The 24909-nt window shown below is 28.8% G+C and overlaps 4 protein-coding genes and 1 long non-coding RNA gene across 9 annotated transcripts; 2 read left to right on the top strand and 3 right to left on the bottom strand.

Moving 5' to 3' along the window:
• Window positions 1–105: 105 nt before the first annotated feature.
• LOC132910682 (spermine synthase) lies at window positions 106–4587 on the bottom strand. Of its 4 annotated transcripts, none has more exons than XM_060966551.1 (9): window positions 4248–4587; window positions 3529–3637; window positions 3014–3306; window positions 2508–2619; window positions 1279–1401; window positions 1035–1189; window positions 859–948; window positions 584–775; window positions 106–496 (listed from the first exon to the last, which is right to left on the bottom strand). In XM_060966551.1, exons 3-9 carry the CDS (start codon window positions 3293–3295, stop codon window positions 350–352), a joined length of 1101 nt encoding a protein of 366 aa, XP_060822534.1. In that variant the 5' UTR covers window positions 3296–3306; window positions 3529–3637; window positions 4248–4587; the 3' UTR covers window positions 106–349. The 4 variants fall into 4 exon arrangements, with proteins under 4 accessions (XP_060822534.1, XP_060822535.1, XP_060822533.1 ...); XM_060966552.1 differs by lacking the exon at window positions 2508–2619 and adding an exon at window positions 2110–2221 and having other exon boundaries at window positions 4235–4584; XM_060966550.1 differs by lacking the exon at window positions 2508–2619 and adding an exon at window positions 2110–2221 and having other exon boundaries at window positions 4248–4584.
• LOC132910707 (uncharacterized) lies at window positions 2502–2970 on the top strand. Its single transcript, XR_009658832.1, has 2 exons — window positions 2502–2607; window positions 2738–2970. It is a non-coding gene; the product is annotated as an uncharacterized LOC132910707 (long non-coding RNA).
• Window positions 4588–5776: 1189 nt separating the features above from the next.
• LOC132910672 (another transcription unit protein) lies at window positions 5777–7680 on the bottom strand. Its single transcript, XM_060966526.1, has 5 exons — window positions 7514–7680; window positions 6992–7386; window positions 6326–6916; window positions 6048–6249; window positions 5777–5958 (listed from the first exon to the last, which is right to left on the bottom strand). Exons 1-5 carry the CDS (start codon window positions 7635–7637, stop codon window positions 5792–5794), a joined length of 1479 nt encoding a protein of 492 aa, XP_060822509.1. The 5' UTR covers window positions 7638–7680; the 3' UTR covers window positions 5777–5791.
• Window positions 7681–7763: 83 nt separating this feature from the next.
• LOC132910569 (chitin synthase chs-2-like) lies at window positions 7764–15662 on the bottom strand. The gene is made up of 19 exons (XM_060966339.1): window positions 15521–15662; window positions 15147–15443; window positions 14862–15080; window positions 14471–14770; window positions 13942–14360; window positions 13622–13868; window positions 13249–13523; window positions 12912–13122; window positions 12516–12763; window positions 12174–12366; window positions 11899–12053; window positions 11498–11797; window positions 11225–11424; window positions 10833–11154; window positions 10571–10747; window positions 10322–10489; window positions 10020–10248; window positions 9706–9863; window positions 7764–7841 (listed from the first exon to the last, which is right to left on the bottom strand). The coding sequence occupies exons 1-19, from the start codon at window positions 15660–15662 to the stop codon at window positions 7764–7766; spliced, it is 4338 nt and encodes a 1445-aa protein (XP_060822322.1).
• A 1315-nt stretch (window positions 15663–16977) lies between these two features.
• Window positions 16978–24878, top strand: LOC132910665 (CTTNBP2 N-terminal-like protein). Of its 2 annotated transcripts, XM_060966509.1 has the most exons (8): window positions 16978–17611; window positions 17717–17818; window positions 17929–18153; window positions 18228–18849; window positions 19024–19119; window positions 19562–19671; window positions 21783–22148; window positions 22853–24878. In XM_060966509.1, exons 1-8 carry the CDS (start codon window positions 17342–17344, stop codon window positions 22865–22867), a joined length of 1806 nt encoding a protein of 601 aa, XP_060822492.1. In that variant the 5' UTR covers window positions 16978–17341; the 3' UTR covers window positions 22868–24878. The 2 variants fall into 2 exon arrangements, with proteins under 2 accessions (XP_060822492.1, XP_060822491.1); XM_060966508.1 differs by having other exon boundaries at window positions 21783–24878.
• Window positions 24879–24909: the final 31 nt, after the last annotated feature.

Here is a 24909-nt window from a genome sequence, read left to right as displayed (position 1 = left end):
AGTTATTTGTACAGTAATGTGTTTGTATTGCTTTTGAATTTATTTGTAATAAACTATTGGGTAACTTAGTTTGATTATTGACAGTTAGTAGAAAAAATAATTGAGCACCGTTGTATAGTTTATTAATTACTAAACAAACAAATAAATACAGATAACCACCACCTTTTGTATGTACAGACGCCAGCGTAGTAGTGTCAATTGGGATTTCATGTCCAGCATCAGGATCATCTCTTTCAGGAACCGATTTGTTAACAGAAGATTTGCGACTAGGGTCGAATTTGGGTCATAAGAGAGAAAATGGATTGTAAAAATACTTCACTTGAAACTTCAATACAATAGGTTTAATCCATCATTTTAACGATACTTGATAGAAGACCCAATCTTCGAAGAAAGAGGGTACAAAAGCACTATCTTTGGTAAAAGCTATGGGTACACAAAGCTGTGAAAGAACTTGTTCATACATTTCTAGTGATTCTGGACAAGATGCACCATTTCCCTGAAGAATAAAATAGAAGATTACTTATATAAACAAGTGTGGATTTTTATTGCAGAAATGTAAATTATTTAATATGTTTATACGTACATGAGTCATAAATTTTCCTGTAGACTTTAGAACTTTCATTGAAGAGTTTAAGATCAGTCTAATAAAATCCCATGCATCCCCATGTGGGGTTGGGCTAATTGGTATGTCTGTGAGATCACCGAAAACGTAATCAAATTGTCTGCCTTCTTCAATCATGTGTGCTAAAGTTTTTACACAATCTCCAACAATAATCTACAAGTTTTCAATCTTCCATAAAAAATTCTAGTGATTTTACTTGTAGCTGAAGAAATGAATCTTGCCTATATAAAATTTACCTCATAATTCTCTCCCTTTCTTTTATCCAAACAGTTTCCACATATGCTTCTCATGTGTTGACTGCAGGCTTTTATTACAACATCGTCAATCTAATAAAAGAAAATTAATTCTCTTTGGTAAAGCAATTTACTAATACATGTAATAATACAACTTCTGCAATTTTAGTCTGTCATACTTCTAGCATGGTTACGAATTTTGGTTTCTCCTTAAGCAATTCCCAAAGTAAACCACCATCTCCTCCTCCTAAAATAACTATTTCTTTCCCTGTGTAATTTTCTTTACCACGTTGCATCAAAGTTTCTGTATATATCAGATCTGCTTCAGATATATCTAAAGATTGTGAGATTTAATTTTAAGGATGTTCTGACTTTAAATATATTTTCAAATTGCTTTGAAAGTATATGATTTGTTCTTCTTACTTTGTAATTCATCAAGAACCAATAGATTTCCCAGTGATTTTGAATGAACAATTTGCACTTTTTGATAGGGAGAACGTGCTTCAAAAACCAGCTTGTCAATGTCATATTCAAGTAGTCTGTCATCTTAAAAAAGGAAATAATTTTATTATCATACTGAAAGTTTACAGAATATAAGTAATTGCATGAGAAAGCATTTAATAGATACATGCAATGCAAAGCATAAATCTTGTAGAACAAAGATTCTTATATTAAAACAAAAATTTAAAAAAATGAAAATATTGAAGATTTAGGAGTGTCACATAAGGATTACTAAATCTATCATATTATTTATGTTTATTAGTCTCATGTATATTTGATATAGCATGTAAATCGAAGAAATAAAGAATACTATTCACTTAACATATTTATAAAAATATAAAGTCCCACAGAATTATAGCTGTTAAAATCATTTAAGATCACAAAATTGATTTTTGATATTTGCTGCCGTTTTTTAAACAACTCGTTATGTTTAGATATAAACTGTAACAAAAAAACTGATCAAGCAAAAATAAAATAGTTTAAATGTGTCTTTTTATTGAAGAAAGGAAATAGAAGATGATGTATATAGAAATGAAAATACTTGTTGGTAATAAATGAATAACAATTAAGTAATCGATATTACTTCCGCACGATGAATAATGAAAAGAATGATTAGTATAGGAAAGTAAATTACATAGAACCGAGGAAATGAATCGGAAGCATTTTTCGTTAACGACGCATGATGAAATGAAAAATCTTGCGGATAAAATGCTCCGCTTATACCGTAAACAGAATAATAAATAAAAAACTCACCGGCGGTAGGAAAGTATCTCTCAAAAGGTCCGCCGCGTTTAATCGGTGTAAGCGAGTGCGAACGCGTAGAGGCTACTGCCGCCTGCAACGCCGTCTCCAATTCTCTGGCCAACTAAAGGTGGCCGCGACAAGCGAACCGACGAATAAAAAAAAACAGAAACTATCTTGTTACACCAATCGTAACAACTCTCTTTTTTTACGTATGAATCAAGTCATTTTCCCTTTGCGGAAAAACTAAAAAGTAATACCGAGGGGGTGGGGCGGGAGGAAAATACACGTTGACCGGAAAAAAAGTAATCGACCGAAGCTGTTGTCTTTAGAGTGCAACGGAAACGATTCGCACATTTTTAAAGTGCTATAGATAAACTAATAGGAACTAATTGGGGAGTGGTTTCTACCTGATAGTGTCAGATAGAGGTCATATATGGTTCCTCGCCTTACTGGTGGCAGGCGCTTACTGCGTTGGCTGTTCAGAGCCATCGCAACGTCCGCTTCCAGGTATCGCCACTGCTACAAGGTCTTCTTTGTTATGCGTGTTTCTTCCGCATATAGTAAAATTTTTACTTATTTCTATAATACTATTCGTCAAACGAAATGATTTTACAATACGTTTATCTTGCAATTTTAGCGTTCAGCGGCAAAAATCGGTAAACGAAAAATCACGGTTTAACGAATGCAAAAACCTTCACGTTTTTCATATTGAACAAATCTTTTTGAGGACATCTTTAGCACAATCATTTTTATAATATATCATATGTAACAAGATGTACCTTGTAATGACCCCATGTTTGAGAGATACAAAAGCTGATTTTGTACTTGATATTCATGAGAGGCAATTAAATATTATGAAATTTGCAACTATGTATTGCAAAACAATTACTGTAATTAATATAAAGGACTGTACCTCAAAATCCAAAAGTGCTTCTTCTTCATCTCTCTTATAATATTCAATGTTAACAGTGATTAAGCCTTCAGTATATCCTCGAACTGTAATTAGACTACCTTTGGGACCTGTATATAAAACTAAAAAGCTTCCATCAATGCTTGATTCAGTTAATGGCTTTAGACTATCAAAGTGTTCTTGAAGGACATTAGCAATTGCTATTTTTAGATTGGATCGTTTCTCCACATCTACTATTACATTTGATGGTACTGTAAAGTCAAGAAGCACAGTGTGGGCAACCATCGTATAAAAACCTAAAATCATTTTTATTGCTTATTATTTATGTATTAGTAGTTATTAATTGAACATTACACATAATTTAATATAAAATTTATTCAAGAAAGCTACGTAAATAAAATATTAAATTAAAATGAAATATTCTGTAACTTAGTATTTATTATAGAATATACTTTTATCTCCTTTAACACACAACAAATTTAATTAATACTAAATATTAGAAAAAGATTTTTTAATACCTGTATATTAATATAAAATGACTGTAAAATGAAGAAAATCACAATTCCTGTACAAATCCTTAAATTGAATAAACATAAAAGAACTTGTAGAAAATATTTTAAATCCCTCCTGGAAAATAGAGAAGTTTTAAGGTTATACTACATCACGAGTAGTAGAAAATAGGTTAAATCACCTTAAACCAATGGTTCAATTATAAGTAATGAAATAATTAGCTTCGTTAACAATATATAAGTAGGCCAATTTTTTTTTTTTTAATAAGTTCGAATTGTTATAATGTTAAAATCATAAAAATTATATTTCAAATCATTTTTTGTTGAAATAAAAATTTTGTAATTGCATCTAAAACTTCTTTACAACAACAAAGAGTTAATATTAACTCTTTAATATTAATAAGCAAACATTATATAAATTAATTTTTACATTTTATATTCATATTAATAATTAAATGAATGTAAGCTGCAAAAATTATGTGAAAATACTTAATATATATGAAATCACATGGTCAAGTAACCTAAGGGTAAAATTATATATATGACACAGAAATATAATTAATAGAACTCATGCCATTACTCTATAATTTATTTGTAAAAAATAATACTTCTTAAATGAGACTTATTAGTTTTTATATATTTATATATAGGTATTTAGAAGTGTACATCACATGATTAGATAATACCATCTAATCAAAACAGGAATTATACTCACAAATTACACTCACAATAATAACTCTCAATCACAAGAGCAGTAATTCATACGATAAAAATGCCTTTGCAATACAGGTCGCTGTATTGCACTGGTTCCAATCAGTGCTACCAATTGTTTATGTAGATAAACTTTTACACCATTTCAAATTTGCACATTGAAATTTATAATATAATTTAACGAAAAACTAAGATGGTATTAAAACGTTTGCAATATTTTTAGTATAAATCTAATATTTTATAAAATTACGTGTTACAGTTATAGAAATACAGATCCTGAAATAAATCAATGGTTTACCCTCACTCTGCAATTTAGAGAATTTTTAGAATTTCTCAAAATTCACCAATTGAAATTCAAATTGGCAGAATTAAAAACATTGTTTATCTTTCTATCCAATACCTGTCGATATTTTTGCATCTTCAATTTTGTAAAACCGGAATATTTATGTGGCGGATGGTGTAAGGATCGGTATTATGAAATAACCAGAAAGATCGCTGCTACAACCGTCAAGTATATTTAGAATAAATAAAATAAATATAATTATATAAATACCGTTGCTAGACGTTTGTACGACGTATTCGCAAAGATAGAGTAGCTCGTGTAATAATTCGTATAATTCGAATAATAACTCGATAATCAATCGCTCGCGATCGTGTCCGTTTATTTATACTGGTCGGGAGGGAGTCGGCAAATACAAATTCATCTTAGAACGACGGTTGCTCTCAAAGGTAACATTGTTTTTGCCTAGAGATAATCTAGCGCTAATTTCGTGTGTCGAGGCGGTGTCCGTGATTCGAGGCACAACACATGAGTCGCTTTCGCTTCGCCTCGTCCTACAACTCATGTGTCCCTACATTTACGTGCTGTGCTATTCTACGTCGACAATCACTATCTCAGAATACCATATCTTCGTATTATTTGCGTAAATTAATAAAAGGTAGATGTGAAGTTAAAATAAAATATGCGGCACGAAGTTAAAGCTGCATGAATTATTATATGTATATATATATATGTCATTACAATAACTGGATAGTTAAATAACTTTTAACATGTTTGATTTTATTTTCAATGATTACTATTACATACTTATGATCTTATTATCTATATATTTCATCATATAATATTCACTCTCTCATTGATGTTTCTTTAGTTTAATCACTTCAAATTATGAATAAAAGTATCATCTCTTCATACCTAAATCAAAAAGTGAAACTTTTAAACAACAAAAAACATAAACTTATATATTTTATATATAATATGCAAAATAACAGAAGGTTTGTGAGTTTTTAAATTACATGATATAAAAATATCTTAGATATTACGTTTAATTATTAATTTATCTATCAATTTATGTTATTGTACATTAGTAGGGAAAGGTAATTGATAAGATTAGAATTTTAAAAACTTACCTTATCAAAAAAGATATTTATTTATTCATTTATATTACAAAGTATTACATTTATATTAAAGTATAAAGTATATATATATATATATATATATATATATATATATATAAGTTATATAAAGTATATATGTATACTCTATTAAAATAGTAATTCTTTAATCACTGGCATTATCAGCCTGATTATCATCTTCTCTTTCACTTTCTGAAGCACTCCTAGAATTTGATTCATCTGAATCTTCGAGAACCTTTCCTTTGATATTTTTTTTTGGTCTCAGTGTTTCGAAGTCTGAACCTTCTTCGTCTGATGAATATATATTTGATGCTGAAAATATAAAAATATACAAGTACTTTTTAATCAATGTCCTTTAAGTAATTTATTTATTTTATTTAAATAAGTCAAGTATAACTTACCTTTAACAGGAATATTCATTCCTTTCTTATATTTATTTTTAATTGCTGCAAGAGAAATAGCACCCTCATCGTCTGAACCATCATCGTGATAAGCATCAGCTCCATATCCACCAACAGATCTTCCAGTAGTTCCTCTACCTGCAGTACTTTTCTTTGTTTTGCTTTGAACTCGCATTGCCATGCGCAATTTCTCTTCCTCTTTCTGTATAATAATAGACCTAAGTACTGTGTTATACACAAATTTCATGATAAAATGAAATTAAACAAACATAATTTACCTTAATCATTTCATATCTATTTTGATCTGGATTGGTTCCTACTTGAGATAATACTTTTATACCAGAAGTTTTTTGTGATCTATCTGCTAAAGACATTGTCATTTTTCTATGAGTAAAGGATTCTGTAGAATGTGGACGGAATGTCAATTTTGTTCTAAACACTGCTTGTCCTTGAAGACCAGTTCCTTGCCGAATATAGAGGTGATTATGATCACCCTGAAGCGGTTGTTTATATACATCAAAAATCTCAGAGCCAAGGTGTAGAGACATACTGCCATCAGACCACTTTACAAATCTGGCATTACTTTCTTTGATAACTTTACCCTGTTCATCAAAAGTTTCTCTCCAACGAAGAGTATTTTCTACTTTTAATTTCAACCTGGCTCGACCTTCCTCATCTAAAGTTTCTTCTTCATCAATTTCATCTTCATATGTTTCTGTATCAAATGGTCGTGTTTCCACTGAAAGGAAATTTGGAAGTTTTACAAAATGTATTTCACGACCTAAATCTGTACTGATTTTAGGGATTTCTACATCAATTCTTGTCTCTGGTGGAGGTTCTGGTTCTTCTTCTTTCTCTTTATCTATATCCTAAAAATAATAAATTGTAAATATCTTTTGTTTGTGAAGAATCTTTTAATTATAAATAACTTATTTTATACATACATCCTCAATAACAGCTTGACTAGGGCCTTCACCACCACTATCAGATCTGTGTGGGCTTCTACTTCTGCTCCTACTTTTACTTCTGCTTCTGCTTCTGCTTCTACTTCTACTTCTACTTCTGCTTCTGCTTGTACTTCTACTTCTACTTTTGCTTTTTTCTTTCTTCTCATCTTCTTTGTCCTTTTCATCATCTGTACTAATATCACTAGCATCTCCAAAAAGGGCATCCGCTGTTGGAGCTAAAGTTTGTTTATCTTCTACCTCACTTTCTGAATCAGAATCTATTAGCGGTTTTGACTTTTTTGTTTCATTGTCTACTTCTGAAGCAGAACCACTGTTATTTTCTTTAGGAGCTGGACTTGCTTCTCCATCACTCTCACTTGATTTCACACTGTCTGCAATGTAATAATGTATATAAATTGTATATAATTGTAAAAAAGTATATAATTTAATTTATTTATTTAATCTTGATTCTAAATACTGATTCTAAATTGATTGTTTATCTTTTTGTAACTAACAAACCTCTTGTTTTCAACGATTTTTCAGATTCATTGTCATCTTTATTTTCTTCATAACTTTCTTCAGAACTTTGCTCAGAATCTATCGGTTTATTTTTTTCAGACTCAGGAGAATTCATTTTAAACATTTTAAAAATGTTAATATCACTTGCAAGGAAAATTAGAACTATAAATACCTCTTTACTGTTCGTTAGTCAGAAGATTAATGATGTTAGTAGTGGCATCATTGCAGTATATGTAGCTATGTCATGAGTTTAGTAACTCTCATGATGGGTATGAGGCGCTCTAATGTCACAAATGTGCTTTACAAGTCGGCCGCTTACTATAGAGCGCTGCAATCGCAATTTATGTAAAAAAATTATAAACAATAAAGTGTTTTTATTAACATAATTTTAATAATGTAAATAATTAAAAAATGAAAAGTTCTATAATATTTTTATAAAAAAACGTAAAAAATAAATTTGTATATTTGAATAAATAAAAAAAATGTATATTTTTGTATGTATTAAATATTTTTAACACGGAGATGAAATTTTACAAATATTTGGAACTACGATTGAAATGGAAAATTGCGTTTTCCAAAAAGTAAAATATTATTATTCTTTTTATTTTTGTTTATTACTCTTAATTATCTATGTAAAAAGTAAATACTATATTAAATATTTCAAATGATAAATTGTTAATTATTGTAATTAATAACAAGTTCGTCTTTTTCTAGGAAGAATTCCTACGTTTTATGGTCAGACTAATCCTACATGTCACGGACTTAAGTAATATATATCCATACATATATTTATTTTAATTTATATAAATATATTAAGTCTAATATATTAAATCTAATATATTATACTTCTCCCAGATTCTAAAATATTGATGCGTGATCGCCCTGCATGATATAAATGCAACTTATGGAATTGATTAATTGCACATTCATTTTTTAAAAAAAGTATCTCAATTTAGTGTAACAATATTTATTTATACATATTATTTTTATATTTCTTTATATAATATTTCTTTAGATATACCATTATCTTCCAGACCTATCCATTTTCTGATAACTGAAATATGATATATAGGGTGAGACAGTAATCGTAGAACAACCGAATAGAGGGTGATTCTACGTGAAAAAATATGCCGAAGATATGGAGTAAAATTTTTTCATATGTCGCTTTTCTCGAAACATTTGAGTTTAAAAATTCGTCAAATATACATGGTCAAGTACCTACTAGGTATGAATAAACATTCAGCACAAGATTATTAGTTAATATACGTATGAAAATAAGTCAAAAATATTCAACAATATTTTCCTGTTTATTGTAAAATCTCATTTTCAAGAAACTAAAGTTTAAACATGTTTAATTACAAAATAGTTTAATACACGCGCATGATCATTAATAATCATTTTCAAATCTATTTTCCTCGAAAAAACGAAAGTATCTTATGAAAAAATGTTATTTTATTTTTTTCGATTTATTTTCACATGTAGTTTAAACTTCTGTCGATTATTTATTCTTGTCCAGTCTGGAATTAGGCAAATTTATATATCCTTGTCAAATTCTTAAATTCGATTTTCTCGGAAACAAAGTCTCAGATGAAAAAATATTATACTACATATTTTTCTTACTTCTTCATATAGACATATTTTGTGATTTCACTGGGTATAGATTGATACTATTAGAGTAGAAATCGTAGTACTATGAAGAAGCAAAATTTTTAAGTGATGAGGTGCCACCATGCATTCATATATTCATATATATTATATGTATATTTTATGTCAGTACTATGGCTGTTTACATTATGATTTATAGTGTAAGTGTTCAATTATTGATTGTGCTTGTAAGTGATTTTTGAACTTACATATATTGTTTTTCATTGTTTATTAAAATGTTAGACGAAAATAAATTTTAAACAAGTAAACTGCAAGTGTGTAAGTAAGCACAAGTAAATGTTGCCAGGTATACATTTTTTAAAACATTTCTTATTACTTTATGAAAATAAGTAAAGAAATTAAATTCTATCTTTATTTTAACAAATTTATTTTGGATCTATAATTTACAGATGTTTGTAGTGATTGTACAAAGTAGAAGATTTTATTGTTCAATGTAATAAAAGTATATAAAATAAATAAATAAAATCATATATATACTATCAAATTTATTCATTATTGTCATTTAAAAATGTTGGGTTATCATATACATGCCTTTTTGAATTTTTATTTTTTGGATACATTTCTTTCTCATTAGCTGCCTTATTTTGAGACTGCAATTCATGTTCTGCTAAAATATTTGAACGATGTTGTTCAAATGCTTCTAGTACACCTTTTGGTATGCTTAAAGATATTGTTTTTCTAAATCCTGAAATAATACATTTAATATAAGATTATTTTAAAGCATAATTATTATTTTTGTTATATTTTATCATTACAATAATATTATATATCATAAAATATTACTATTAAATATTATTATTAAAATATAATTTGTTAAGTATATTATACTAAAATTAAATACCAGATATGTCAGGGTTCCTTAATTTCGTATTGAAAAGTACTTCAAAGTTGGAAGGTTGCTTTGAAGGATTTTGAGAATCTTCTGCCAATTCTCTAACAGTTTTATATTTTCTTGAAGAGATTTCAAACTTATTATTATGTATTGTTTGATATTCTACTGTACTTTGGAGACCATCAGCTATATTTTTTGCATGTGTACTAGTAACTAATTCATTTGGCAAATTTTCTTTCTGGAAAGAAATATGAAGATTAAATCAATTAAATTAAATTATATTTGACAATAATTCTTTTTTATAATATTACCTTGTTAAAACATGCTAAACTCAATTTCACATTAGCAAGAACATGGATAAACGTAGTGAATCTGTGACTTAACATAGCTAAGAATTGGATGAACAAAATGAAAACAAATGCAATAATAAAGAGACATCCAATTGGTTCCAAATGCATATAGTTTCTGAGTATATGTATCTGAAAAAATTTTTTCATTTACAATGAGATTAAAATCAGTCAGAAATGATATTCATAGCACATTGAGAGCATAAGACTTACTTCATGTGTGTCATTAATAAAAGTAATGTTATATTTAATAGCAAATGGCCATTGGACATGCAGAACATCTTTGTTTAATTGCAACAAGAATATTGATACTATAAATAATATATTTATCATAAAAAATTTGAAAATACATTTATCACGTATATCTATTAACCCCTCTGAAATTTTTTGCTACAACAAAATTTAATTTTCCATAAAAGTTTTTATTAATTTTTCAATTTTAATTATTTATTTTTTTTGCAGAAATCATACTTACCTGCTTTTCCACATCAATTTCAATAGGATGTAAATATTTTTTAATTAATTGTCTCCAAAATTCTTCTTCTGCATATGATAGAAAATCTATTTTTCCATTTTTCAAATGTTCATCTTGTATCCAATGAGGATTTATTACGTAGTTTGGATCTTCTTGATTGTTATTAGTAAAGGTGCATTCTGAAGTTTCTGATTCTGTTTCTGTATCTGTATTTGTGTTTAAATGTTCAGATACTTCTAATTTTACTTCATCGTATATTTTGCTTTGATCGTTGCTTTTTTCTTCTATATTGTCTTTTAATATGCTATTGAGCTCTAAGGCACTAAAAATTTTAATGAATTTAAATATAATATATATATTATAGCATTTTTGAGTTTTCACTAGTTTAATACCTTTCTATGTGCTTTAAACGAATATTAATTTCATTTATAGAATTATAGATAAATTCTAAGTATTCTTCTGATTTCTTTGAATTTTTATGAGTATAAAATCTACATTTATACAAATCGTGTAAAAAAGATTTCGTGCATTTGTTAGCAACAGTTCCCTCTTGTTCAGATTTCTTTAGCTTCCTATTTTGTTGTTCTAATGCCTATAAAAATTATAATTCATAATGTATGAGAAACAATACTAAAACAATAAGATAATTTTTTATAAAGTTATACTTGTCTGTGCAATTTGGATTCTCTGGTCCCCCATGTAATATTATGTAGATTGAAGATAGAGAAAATGATGAGTAACATGTACATAGATGGCACAGTAATATAATAAATGATTGCGTAAGGTAAACATGATAGTTCCTGAGGATGCAAAAAACCTGTTGCTATGAACTGACCGATTACAATAAGAAATAAAAGAGCATTGGGTGCAAGGAATCCATCTGCTGCTATTTGTAATACTATGCCAACTAATACAACCATCATTATTACACCATATAAGATAGAGATAGTTTTTGCTGCTATAAGCTGTAATAATATTAATAAAAACTTGTAAATTAATTCTATTAATAATTATCAGTTTTAAATTGGTTATATTTACATTGTATATGGATAATTTAGATTATTACCTGTTTGTGTACATCACCAAAAAAACTGATTAAGACAAAAATGACAATTGGAATTGAATTACACCAGAAACTTAACCAATTATTTAATGTAAAGGAAGTTACAAATGCTCCAACCATCATTAAGTAAATGAAAGATGGTCCTATAATTGTACTACCTACAGGAAGTAATGTAATAAATAAATAAATAATAAATATACATATATATTTTTAATACATAATATATGAACGACTATTTCTGCATTTATTAATTATACATATTTATAGAACCAAATTACCTGTTAAAATCCATTGGTAAGTTACATAAGGCCATGAAATATTGTTATTTAGTTTTCTGGTTTCCCTTGATGTACTTAGTAAATCAAAAATGTTAGCCATGGTCGATGGAATCCATCGCCGACGTTGAATATAAAACTCATCAAATGATTCTGGAGCATGTGTATAAGCATCACTGGCTGCACAATATTCCACCTAATTGAATGAAACAAATGAAGAAAGGTATTTATAATAAATTAATAAAGCATTTTTTAAATCTAATTCCTTATTTTTTAGAAAAATAATTAATTTTTTTTAAATTATGATTTGAAGTATAATGTAGATACAAATATACATTTTCTTACTTCACAACCAGCTTGTAAAATTAGTGTACAAAGCCATCGATCTTCTCCTTGATCATACTGAATATAATGTTTCGGTTCAGTTGACCTTATTGCATATTTAGCTATAACATTATGTTGCATTAAAGCTTTTGCTCTAAACAGAGAAAAGCAACCTGGACTGCAAAGAACAGAGCCTATTGTGTGTTCCGTTGACTTCTGAAGCCAATGCCCAATAGCATATTCAAATTTCTGCAACCAAATCATGGGACCTAGATATAAAAATATATTTTTAAAACTATATTACAAAATACTTTAATTTATCAACTTTTTAATAAATTTTAAAATAAATTTAGGAGAAATAAGAATATATTTCATATGTTAAATTTTTATGTCAAACTTAGATATCTATGGAGGTACCTTTTCCTATGGGATGTATTCTTCCACAAGCTGCACCTAATTCCTTATTTTTCTTCATCAAATCTAGCAATGCTTTAACAGCTGTTGGTCGAAAATCAACATCTCCATCTAGTGTTAGAATGTAAGTATTTTCTGCTATTAATTCTTTAGTATAAAAATCTGTTGATGAGTTCATGAAACAATAACCAAGAAGATAATACATATACATGACCTAAAATATATCAGTAATTAGTATAAAATAAAAAGATATAATTTATGTATAAGAAAGAACCTATTTGAATTAAATTTATAGAAATATAATTTTGTCTTATATTAAGAATAATGTGATTAAGTACACCTGACTCCATCGTTTTCTGTGTCTGATTTTATTTTTATCTTTAAGATGTACTGTTAGACGTGTTTTTCCTGGTAAATTCCAAACTAGTTGACCACCATAAGGAGTTGGACATTTAGTTGGTGGTAAATCAAGTATACCAAGATTTTTTATGTTTTCCTGCATTGATTCCACAAATGTTGCTACATATTCATTTATGCATACTTCACTTTCTTTATGATCACAAGATCCAATACAACCATGCATACAACAAAATGCATCATCAAACATTACATGTGCTGAAACAGTTCATATGTAATTTTTATTTAATACTTTAAAAATTTTAATTGAAATATCCTACATGTCTTGCATAATTAATTATAAGTATATTATTTACTTTCAAGTTCATAGTAATCATTAATAGAAATTTTATAATACTTCTGTATAACTTTCATGGCACAGTGATCTTTATCTAATCTTAAAATACTTCCAATCAATTCGTTCATTTCTTTTTTATTTTCGTGCCACATAGTTGCACAAACATAAATTACAGGAACATAAGCATTTCTTTTGTTACTTATAGTGTTTTGAGAAAGTGTTGAATTAGGATTACTAAAATCGTATATTTCGTTTGAATTGCTACTCTGAAATAATAGTTTCAGCTAGAAAGCAGTAGTTAAACAAACTTTTATTTTGAAATACTAGACAAAGTAAAACCTCAAATTCTGTAATAGATTCTTCTACTTCTTTAATAACATGATAATTTTCATGTCTCCTTTTATTTAATCCTAAAAATTGATCAATTAGGAATGCATCATAACTAGAATGATAGAAAATTTTCTCTATAGGTGCAAGTCTTCCCTTTTCACCTAACCAGATTTGTACTGTAATCCAAATCTGTGATAACCACCATATTATCCAGCACCAGATACGCCAATTTAAAAGAAACTCTGTCATACTATTATATTTAGGTGTATTTAAGAATAAATAATCTGGTATTAAATTATGAAATGCACACGAATCTTCTTCTCTTGATACACAAAATATCATTATTAATAAGATCGTCCCTGGAGTAATTAAACTTATTGGTAAGGCAAAGCCAAATTTATGCATTTGAGTTTTATATGCAAATATTGCTGTAAAAGTATTAAACAATTTTTAGAATTATACAAATTAAAATAAAAAGAATTATTACTATATATATAACTTATTATTATCATATTTGTAATAAAAATGTATACCTTACCTGCTTGATATATGACAAAAGCACAAAATATTTGTAATAAAAAGGTATACAGGGGTGCAGAAGTAGTATCTATAATAGTATCTATAATATTATCTTTATTTGATAGTTTGATTAATTCTATGTTATATTCATTCTGTCCAAAAAATTCAAAAAATTCTTGTATATGGATTTCTTTAAAAGTTGAAATCACTAGAGTACTTGAAATAAAAATTAAACATCTCCATAATGCTATATATCCTTGTAATACATTGCAATTATTTGATAAATCTATTTTATTTTTTGCTAATAAATTTATGAAACCTAAATAAAAAATTATATTTTTTTAAAAAGTTGTAGATTAGAAAAAACATGTCAGAAGATATAATAGATTTAAATTATGCACAAATTTTACCGCAATAACTATTGTGTGTCACATAATTATACCACCAACGAGAAGAAGATAACAGAAGTGATATAGGAAGAATCCATGTTAGAGGATCTTGTATATAATTCAGAAAGGAATATAAAACTGTTCCTGAACCTTGAGCAATTACTGCTAAAACATTGGATGCTAGAACTACTATAAATATTTTAGTTGCTCTTATGTGTTTGTGATATTGTATAAATAAATCTGTAATAATAGTATAAATTTGTTAACTATATTTTTCATAACTAATTTACAAATAGATTTACTTACTTAGAATGGTAGGAATAAAACAAATACAACTACAGATTGCAGCAACATCCACAGAATTAAGCTGTGGAAGACTATAGAAAATTAATGATGTAACACCAATTGACTGAATTGTTTCCAAAACAAAAAGAATTATAATAGCTTCTTTAGCAGGGAATTTTTCTTTCTTTTTAAAAAGAAAATACCATATTGCATAAAATATTGTGAAACACTCTGGTATGAGGAACATAGAAATAATATACCATGTCCAAATTATTTTGCCTTTTTTGGAAATCCTTGCTTCCAGTTCTTCTTGATATTCTACAACATTAAATGTTACTGAAATAGTACCCTTATTTGTATAAAATGTAAAATTTATATTAAAAAAGAGGTATTACCTGAATAATAGTCACAGAACTGTATAGACTTTTCATCTTTGAGCTGTGATAGAGCAAAGATGACTACAAATTTAGAGATTAAACCAATACAAAGGACAATGCAGAAAAGTATACCATATACAAATACTTTAATAATTTGCATAGAAATATCCAACCATCTTTTATTTTGCATAGATGCACTTTCCTTTTTTATTGGAAAATATTTAAATATATCCCAAAATAGATTTGATGCATTTGGAAGCCTACAATTAAGTGAGTAAATTCAGTAAGGTAACTATTAATAAATTAGACATTTTTTAAAAACATATTAAATTATGATATTATAACGTAGATTACTCGAATTTTTTTAAACTTTTACATAACTTTTAAACTTTTGAAAAGTTTAAGTTACATAACTTAACTTTTGAAACTTTTAAATTATGTATATAAATAAAATGATTTTAAACACCCTTACGAATTTTGCGATGTATTTTCATCTTCATATTCCGAAAAATCATCGTTAGAATATTGAAATTTATATGAAGGTTCTAAACTACTGTCTTTCGACGATGACATGCTAAAAGAATAAAACTTACTAATAAGTTTAGTCATTGATGTGTCACCAATAGCCCAAATTTTCATTGGCATATCAATCCATATACCGATAAAATTGATAAGATTTCAAATTTGTCGAAGGTTTTCTACATTATCTGTGATCTAGGAGATCAAGGAGATAGAGAACCAAGTAAATTACAGTAATGATCCACTTTTTCTAAGACGATATTTAGGTTTATTAAGAAATGAATTTTGGTCAACAGAATTCATTGTTATTTACCATCAGCCTAGTGTGTTATATGAAATGAGGTAGAATCATTTAATGATTTATTTTACGCCTAAAAATAGATGAATGTAAAAATATTATTTTACTAGAAGAAACCAGTTGATATTTTTATTTATCATTTTTTATTTAGTAGTACGTATTAAAAATATTTCAGATATGAACATAAGAATGAATAAATTAAGATATTTACGCAACAACGAACTGTTTCAAAACTTTAGATAAAAGTATTCCAAATCTTAATAATAATTATTGTTAGACTGCGCATATTCATGCAAATTCGCGTTTTTATGAATATAAGTAAAAACATAGAACATATATAGAAAAAATTGTTTTATCCATCAGATATCGTAAGAAGTAATATATATTTGATATTTTATATATTTTTTTATATTACATAAGTGTTGAGCATTTTTGCATCCTAAATTTCCTATAAATGCATCAAAATCCGCAGTCTAGTAATTATATTCTCTGATCAGTGCTATTCATTTAATAACAAATTGTAACAATTTATAAAAATGATAGCGAAGATTGAAAGCAAGTATATGAGCAATACATTCAAACAAAATTTTAATTTTACCGCTGCCATAAAGTTGAAATCATATCGAATTCTGAGTCGTAACATTCGATAAGAAATAATCGATAATGAATGGATTTCGTAGCACTTTTCACGAGATAGGTTCCTATCTGTGAATTACGCTTTGTGCTTCATTTGTCAATAATCGAGGATAAAGTTAAATGCCGGATTAATTCCTTCGGCATAGTCTAAGCGAGTTCGAAAAGGAAAAGAGAAATCCTGAAGCGATGTGGCGTGCCCCGAAGTTGGCTCTCCGGGCCGAAGTCTTCTTTGTTCAAATGAAAGTATTAATACCGAAGGTTGAATCGGTTTAACCGCGGAATACCTTCCTCGAGTACTTTTTAAGTACTTTTCCCTGAAATTATACGTCTTCTTCAGGGGTGAATCCCCCTCCCCCTCCCCGATATTTCGTTTTTTTTTTTCAAAAATGGCATCACAGAGTCAAAATGCTATGAATGTAAGTTCGAGTGTTTCACCGGCGAATGGATCATCCGGATCGTCGACAACCATCTCGGTCTGCACTACGAAGATGCAGTCTCTTACTTCTACACCATCCTCACAATCCTATCAACAACACTCGTCTCCATCGTCGTCACCATCGCCGTCGCCGTCACCGATGCAGCAACAGCATCAACAGACTCTACAACAACCTAACAATATAGAGGCAATTGATAAGAATTCCTCCAATACATTAAAAGTATGTGTACATATAGTTATATATATTTGGAAATACTTTGAAGAAAATAATTTATCATGCAGATTATATGTTCATTGATAATAATTTTTTATATTTCTTCTGTAGCGTAATCCAAAAATGGAATTAAACAAAACTGATTTATTAAAACTATTAGGGCATCTTGAAGGAGAATTACAGGCAAGAGATATTGTAATAGCAGTATTAAAGGTAATTTATTTTTCATTAATGAAGTATTTTTATAATTAACATTAACCGTTATAGTAATGATATGATATTGAATATATGAGACATAAATAGGTTTTTTGTGTATTTTATAGTCAGAAAAATTGAAACATCTATTAAGTACTCGATATCTGAGTGGGACATCAGATCCACATGCTGCACTTGCACGTGATATTGTATTAGTAGGTAGTGTCAGTGAACATGAACCAAATCAAATAAATAAACAAGTTGCTACTTTAGAAGCACTTGTGACACAACAAAGATGTATGCAGTTTAAAATGGCCAAAGTTCTTAAAGAAGCAGAGCTTAGGCATAGAGCAGTATGTATATCATATTTGGTTACTTAAATAGTAATGAATATTGTAATTGTATATTCATACTTAGTTTATTTTAGGTTATTAAGGAATTAGAAGAAGAAAAACGAAAACACGAACATGATACTGCCCAGGGTGATGATATTACATATGGATTGGAAAAAGAAAGGACACGATTGAAAAAAGAATTAGAATTAGAGAAACAAGAAAAAAAAAGACTGGAATTAGAATTAAAGAAAGCAAATGAAACTTTAGAGGAAGAAAAAACTCGACAGAAGCAAATAGTACTTCTTCTACTTGCTGAACGCAAAAAGATAATTATGAAGTATATAGAAGAAAGGAAAAGATCAGAAGATTTGGCACAGATATTAAGCGAAGAAAAAGTTCGGATAGATTCTATGGCTGAAGGACTCGAAGAAGAAAGTAAAAAGTCATTACAAATGGAAGCAGAATTGGAGAAACAACTTGCGCAATTTGACATGGAAAGACAGCAATATAAACAAGCCTTAGCAAAAGAAGAAAAGAGGGCTAAAGATCTCGAATTAGAATTAGATAAACTTAGAACTGAAATGGATGTATGGAAAGAGTCTCAAACACGAGGTTCTCCAAGAGGTGTGGGTGCAACTCCACCACCTCCCCCAGCCAAACCAGTTAATTTAGTTGTTATGCCTACAGTTAAGCCTGCTAGTGCACCACAAACAAGTATGTTGTGCATAATAATTAAAATATTACAGTTACATACATAAATAGAACTTATTCTAGTAAGCACTAATAGCAAGCAAATAATATTCTCAATATCTATTGTGATGTTGAATACTGATATAAGATAATTGCTAAAAGAAATTGAATATTTTTATAATTATATCTTATGTGCAGTTAAAGGTACAGTACTGGGTACTGGGACTCCAATGGTTAGTAGTAAAGTTGTTCAGCCCACTGCCACGGTATCTAGTGTTCCTGTCAGCGGTCCAAGTAAGAACAGCAGTTATCCTAAAGTTGAAATAGGATATAAATGATTAAAATATTTTGGATATATTTTCTCTAAGAGAATTTTTATATTGCATGACAGTGGATGAATTAATAAATTACATTTTGACTGTTAATTGAAAAAGGAATGGTAATTGTAGCTTATGCTCATAAGTGTAATGCACCTGATATTGATACGAATTTGTTATTTCTACTTATTTGATGTTGATGAGATAATTTATAATTTAATGCTGGTTCAGACTAATACAGGGTTAATACAATAAATAATTTATATTTAAGATTTTATTCTAGAGATTATATAAAACTAAACAATTCGTGCTGATACTTTGGGAATAATATTATACATTATATTTTTAATTGTATTTCAATATTCTGAATATAGGTATTTTAAAGTAGTAAAATAACACTTATACTAATTTCTTTGTAGCTACTGGGATTGCTAGGTCAGTAACTCCTGGGCAGGCATTACGCGGCGTCACGTACACGTCCAATATTACATCTTCTAGTGGAGAAAATGCGGCGTCTTCTGAAAATCAGGTAAATTACCCCCATTTTTCTTCACATTCTACTTTAATTTGAAAATATTTACAGTACATATTTATGCATATACTTGTAAAAAATCATTTTTCATAATATAGCTTTCATAATATTAAAATCTTTCATATGTTTCATTTTAATCAATTATGTTGATTTTTAAAACATCACTATGTTTTATGCATTTAATTTGTATGAAAATTTACAGAATATACAAAAGCAACATAATAATATATTATTAGAATGGAAACATTTGAACAGTATATTGCTTGTATGTAATTTCAAAAGAAATTATTTTAAAAGTAAAATTTATAAATAAAAATAAATTATTGATCTTTGTATGAAATTTAAAAAGAAATAATTAATTTAATACACTGCTTCATAATATAAGCATACAAGTATGATAATTTTGTATCCATAATTTATATCAAATTTTATTTTGCTAAGAAATGAATAGAACACCAAAATACATAAATTAATTTATGAATATATAAATTATACTTATAAAAGTGACCGTACAAGCAAAAATTTAAGTGTTAAATATTGTTATTATTATTATCGTTATAATTATTAATGATAAAAAAAGTGCTTCTAAAAATAATCAAAATATGATTGAATTAATCTATTAGGTTTAATAATATTATATGATATTATTTTATATGTGTATCATAATCAAATAGGATTTTCTAGTCTTATATTTTGTTCAGGTTGAATGTTATATAGAATAATTTTATTGTATGATTCTTGCATGATAATGATAAATATAAATATGTCTTATCATCTTGTTATAGAACGCACAGTTATTGCGTATTTTTTGACTTTTTGTATTATTTCTAATGAATCAGTGTAACAAACAGAAACTGCTTTGGGGTAAAATTGGTTTATTTCTTCTTCTAACACGTACGTACGTTACTGATCGTACTTACTATAATGACATGAAAAACAATCAATATAATTGCTAAGCTAAAAAAACAATCGATGTATATATTTAGAATAACAATATGAACAATAGATATTTTCTATATTTTTATACAAAAAACAAATGTAAGATGTAAAATACACAAAATATTATTGCAAAGCAGAAAATAAAGGTGTTCATACACGCACAGTAAGTTATAAGTATACATAAAAATATTAATGTTGCATGCACACATCATGCAGATGCGTTGCATGTTTTTTCAATTCAATAGGTATCTCTTAATTATTACAACGAAACATAAACATTTTATTATTACAATTTTTTAAATTATTATGATAAATTTATATCATGTTATAGTTACACTGTTATAGTTGTAATTGAATATTCTTTTATCATATAGATGACAAAAAATTCATCTTTTTATTTTTGATTACACACACATACACATACACATGTTTGTAAACTTTAATTCACATTGAATTATATCACATTGTATTATTTTATATAAGTTACTACACCATCAAATTTTAAGTCTAACTTATGTATTATGCTATTCTTATTTTGTACATAAAATTACTACTTAGTATGTACATTGATTATTTCCTTAATTAAAACTTGTATGCAACTCACTTTTGAGCCTTATTTACAAATTTTCCCTGCTTGCCCTCCTAATTGCAACCCTGTATTTGCTATTGCTAACTTTACATGGTTTGGTTATTCACCTGTTATTTTTTCAAGTTGTGTAATGTAACTATTCTAACAAAGAAAAGTAGATCTACATACAATTTCTATAGTAGAACGTTACAATTCTTTTTAGTTATGTTTGCAAGCAAATAAAATTCGTACTACCTTATAATAATCTTTTTTATCACTCTACCAAATGATATATTAAGTTACTAGGAATCAACTCAGTTCTGATTGTAGTTAAAAATTAATAAACATATCTATCATGAAATTGCTTAGGTAACAAGCTGATCTCTTCTTCAAACATCTTCAATTACTTTTTCTCTAAATTGATTTATTTCTTTGCTTTAGACTGGTGACTTGGTATAATTTCGACTGCCCCATTTTTTTTCTTTCTGTTCTTAATCATTATCTTAAATGCAGCGATCGTCTATATGTGCCCTTTTAGTGGGGGTGCTTCAAAGGGATAACCGGAACGTTAAATCGGATCTCCTGTGTATTCATTCCTCAGGCTGTAGACAAACGTGTGGTTGTACCTGCTCCTGTAAATCCTGGAGGCACGGTAAAACTTATACCGTCGACACAAGCTACAGGAAAGCTTGGTTTTCATGTTGGCTCTGGTTCGGCGATTCAAGCATCCGGTATGCTGCCTTCGAAAAAGCCACCAGTATCTCGCGGTGTTCCTCCTCCAGTGCCGCCAAATAAGCCGGTAGTACCACCTAAAAAGGAGGCTGCTTATATTAGAAGGACTGAGTCTCAAGCAACACAGGACGCCGTAAAACTTGGTAAACAAGGTGCGGCGCATCCTACTAGTGGACCTACCGCTCCGCAAGTCCAACAGGCAATAGGAGCTTTTACTCAAGCCTCCGATGAAGAGGTTAGTAATAAAGCTCCTCTGCCTTTCTCATCCGATTAATACGGATGAACAACTTCAACTTCATTTCAAGTGCCAGCATCTTAAGTGTTTCTATGTTCTTGTCTCCTGATATATTCTTTCCTCTTTGTCAATGACTTTAGAAGTCTCATCGGGTGCTCAAGAAAGCTACTTATTTGCACAGGTTGCAAACACGTTGTTATATTTTCTATTTAGGAGGAACTTTATAAATAATTAGAATTGAATGACGCTACTTAATAAAAGGTCATTATTTCTTTTATTATACTTTTACTTTTTTTTTATTATAATTTTATATCATTACGATATTTACGATATTTTACATTTTATTAAAATTTTATATATCTTGTAGAAGTTCAATTGTTCTATAACATTCTATAGCATCTCATGTTAATTAAATACTTCTAAAATTATTAAATTATTCTTCCCTTATCTCGAATCATTTTCATTGCATAATTTTTTAACGAACACGTCCTATTCTTCCTGTTTTCTTATGTTACATTAATTGGTTCTTAAATAAAAGTTATTAATATTGCCTGTAAATTATGGGAGGTTTTTGGTAACGAGAATGTTCTTTTGAAACTTGCTGCACGATTAACTTCCTTGAGTATCCGATGAATCGATATTGTTCTTCTATATGATCCTTTTTATACGTGAACGCAATTCAGAACTCGTGAATATGATTTCAGACAAAGCCACGTTGATTTAACGGCGGGTACAAAAAAAAAGTAAGCATTATTAACGTTTAAGAAAGTCTGAAAGCCGTGTTACACGAATAAAACTTGGGGTAGTGTGTTTGGAACTACGCAACGCGGGATTCCATTAAGCAACGTTTCTGAATCAACGAAAAGAAACGTTAGTGCTCGAACTACTTGTTCATCGATTGATTATACATCGCGTACCATAAGATATCATTACCTATATTGTTAGATCTCGCCATCGGACGGATCTGTGGATCCATAGCGATACATCACCACAACCAACCACGAATCATGCTTGTAACATTGTACTATAGTCGAAAGGAATCAATCGAAGAAAAGAACGGGATTATTTGAACTATTTAAGGTAGACTCTGTAGATTCTGTAGTTTATTATCCGCGATCTTTCCGAATTACACTAAAAGTCATTAGATAAAATTAGTATCGTTGTAACGTGCTATTCGTAAGAAAGAACGATACTGTTATTAACAGTGGACGTGAATAATAAATGTTTATGCAACAGGGAGCTAGACCATGTAATATGTTAATAAAAGAAATACTTTTAGGTAGGGAAAGATATGGAAGGGTTATTTCACGTTAAATCATCCAATTGCCAAATTTTCATCGAAGATATCCTTTATTTTTTTTTTTAAACATGATTACTTCATTGGATAAAAATGATTATACACTGAGAATATGAACTCATCTTTTACAGGAACAAGGAAGATTTTAACGATATTTTATTGATATTTACCATAATTTTCATAATTTTTAAAATACAATTTAAGCAACTTTTAATAAATATATACAAGAATATTGTTAAAAATTTCTTGAAACAATTGATCGACTTGACGTGAGATGACTCAACAGTATATGCTATAATCACTGCCTTGCCTGACGTAATTGCGTGCATCGTCAATATATCGATGATGTTACGCCTTGGACGAAAGCATTTTGAACGAATTTATTCGAGACAAGCAGCTAAAACAGGAATAAGTCTGGAAGTGGTTCTTATCGTGAACTTGTTGATTTACTCCGGGACAGGTATTTGAGGAGTTACGAAGGGAAATCAACTGAACCGTTATCGTTTCGACAATACCTATATGCAAAGTAGTATTATTCGAAGTCCACGCGACCATCATATCCACGTTGAAATTTCTTCAGATATCACGACTGTCGATAATTGATCGCAAATCAAAGAAACACAGGAGGCAATTTATTTTCTATGTGTTTCTATGAACGTGATCGTTTGATTTGAGAGAAAATTTCCAATGATTCAGGCCAGTCGCGCAATCATGAATGTTGAATAATAGTAATATCAATGATCTTATTGATCCACAGTGTTCCGTAAGATGTATCTTATCAGGTGGAACGAGTGATTTCCGAATCAAAAATAAAAGCAGAAATATTCTCAGTATCCTCGTATGACGCTTGTTTATTAATTTTTCTATTTATTAAACGCGTAAATGAAATAAATTCGAATGTCTCTATTACGCGCATATACGCGTCGTTCGTCGTAAATCTTTTAAAAAGATTCCAAGCGTACATACGAGGCTATTAAGGATCATTTTCGGCTGTAAAAATCTTTTACCTGCCGAGCTCGGTACATCTTACGAAATCTCTGTACAAATTTCGTTCCCACAATACAGAGTTTATAACAAGGACATGAATAAAATTATTCGTTTGTACACAGTTTCTCTTGTATAAATTATAAATGGATGGAATTACGTTCTCATAAATGTATGAAAGATGTACACGTATACACATGCATACACTGTTACATATTCACTTACACACTCGTTCACTCACACATTCCTGTCGATAGATACAGGCGTACACATACACACATAGAAGGAAAAGAACGATGTATCGGAGTTATTTAAAGATGTATCTCACTTTCCTTTCGTATACTTTACATGCGACCGTGATTTCATAAAACGTGTGAAAATATTCAGTGCGCGCGCGCGTCGATTGTCTTTAGTGTGCGAGTTCTTTTTTTTTTTTTTTTTTTTTTTTTTTTATTAAAGAACACAGATATTTGTCCGGTG

Source organism: Bombus pascuorum, chromosome 9 (assembly GCF_905332965.1).
Source record: "Bombus pascuorum chromosome 9, iyBomPasc1.1, whole genome shotgun sequence".
NCBI lineage: Eukaryota > Metazoa > Arthropoda > Insecta > Hymenoptera > Apidae > Bombus > Bombus pascuorum.
The sequence above is the reverse complement of the archived record's forward strand: the minus strand, read 5'-3'. Positions and strand labels throughout refer to the sequence as shown.

Coding starts and splice junctions, on each gene's coding strand:
- LOC132910682 (XM_060966551.1), bottom strand. CDS start 3,295: ATGGTTGCCCACACTGTGCTTCTTGACTTTACAGTACCATCAAATGTA. Junction 949..1,034: donor AATTCGTAACCATGCTAGAA/GTATGACAGACT, acceptor TTCTTTTATTAG/ATTGACGATGTTGTAATAAA. Junction 497..583: donor CAGGAAAATTTATGACTCAT/GTACGTATAAAC, acceptor TTTATTCTTCAG/GGAAATGGTGCATCTTGTCC.
- LOC132910672 (XM_060966526.1), bottom strand. CDS start 7,637: ATGTTTAAAATGAATTCTCCTGAGTCTGAAAAAAATAAACCGATAGAT. Junction 6,250..6,325: donor ATAGATATGAAATGATTAAG/GTAAATTATGTT, acceptor ATTATTATACAG/AAAGAGGAAGAGAAATTGCG. Junction 5,959..6,047: donor AATGAATATTCCTGTTAAAG/GTAAGTTATACT, acceptor TTATATTTTCAG/CATCAAATATATATTCATCA.
- LOC132910569 (XM_060966339.1), bottom strand. CDS start 15,662: ATGCAAATTATTAAAGTATTTGTATATGGTATACTTTTCTGCATTGTC. Junction 13,123..13,248: donor ACAGAAAACGATGGAGTCAG/GTGTACTTAATC, acceptor GATATATTTTAG/GTCATGTATATGTATTATCT. Junction 10,748..10,832: donor AAATTGATGTGGAAAAGCAG/GTAAGTATGATT, acceptor ATTTTGTTGTAG/CAAAAAATTTCAGAGGGGTT.
- LOC132910665 (XM_060966508.1), top strand. CDS start 17,342: ATGGCATCACAGAGTCAAAATGCTATGAATGTAAGTTCGAGTGTTTCA. Junction 18,850..19,023: donor TGCTAGTGCACCACAAACAA/GTATGTTGTGCA, acceptor TCTTATGTGCAG/TTAAAGGTACAGTACTGGGT. Junction 19,120..19,561: donor TGTTCCTGTCAGCGGTCCAA/GTAAGAACAGCA, acceptor ATTTCTTTGTAG/CTACTGGGATTGCTAGGTCA.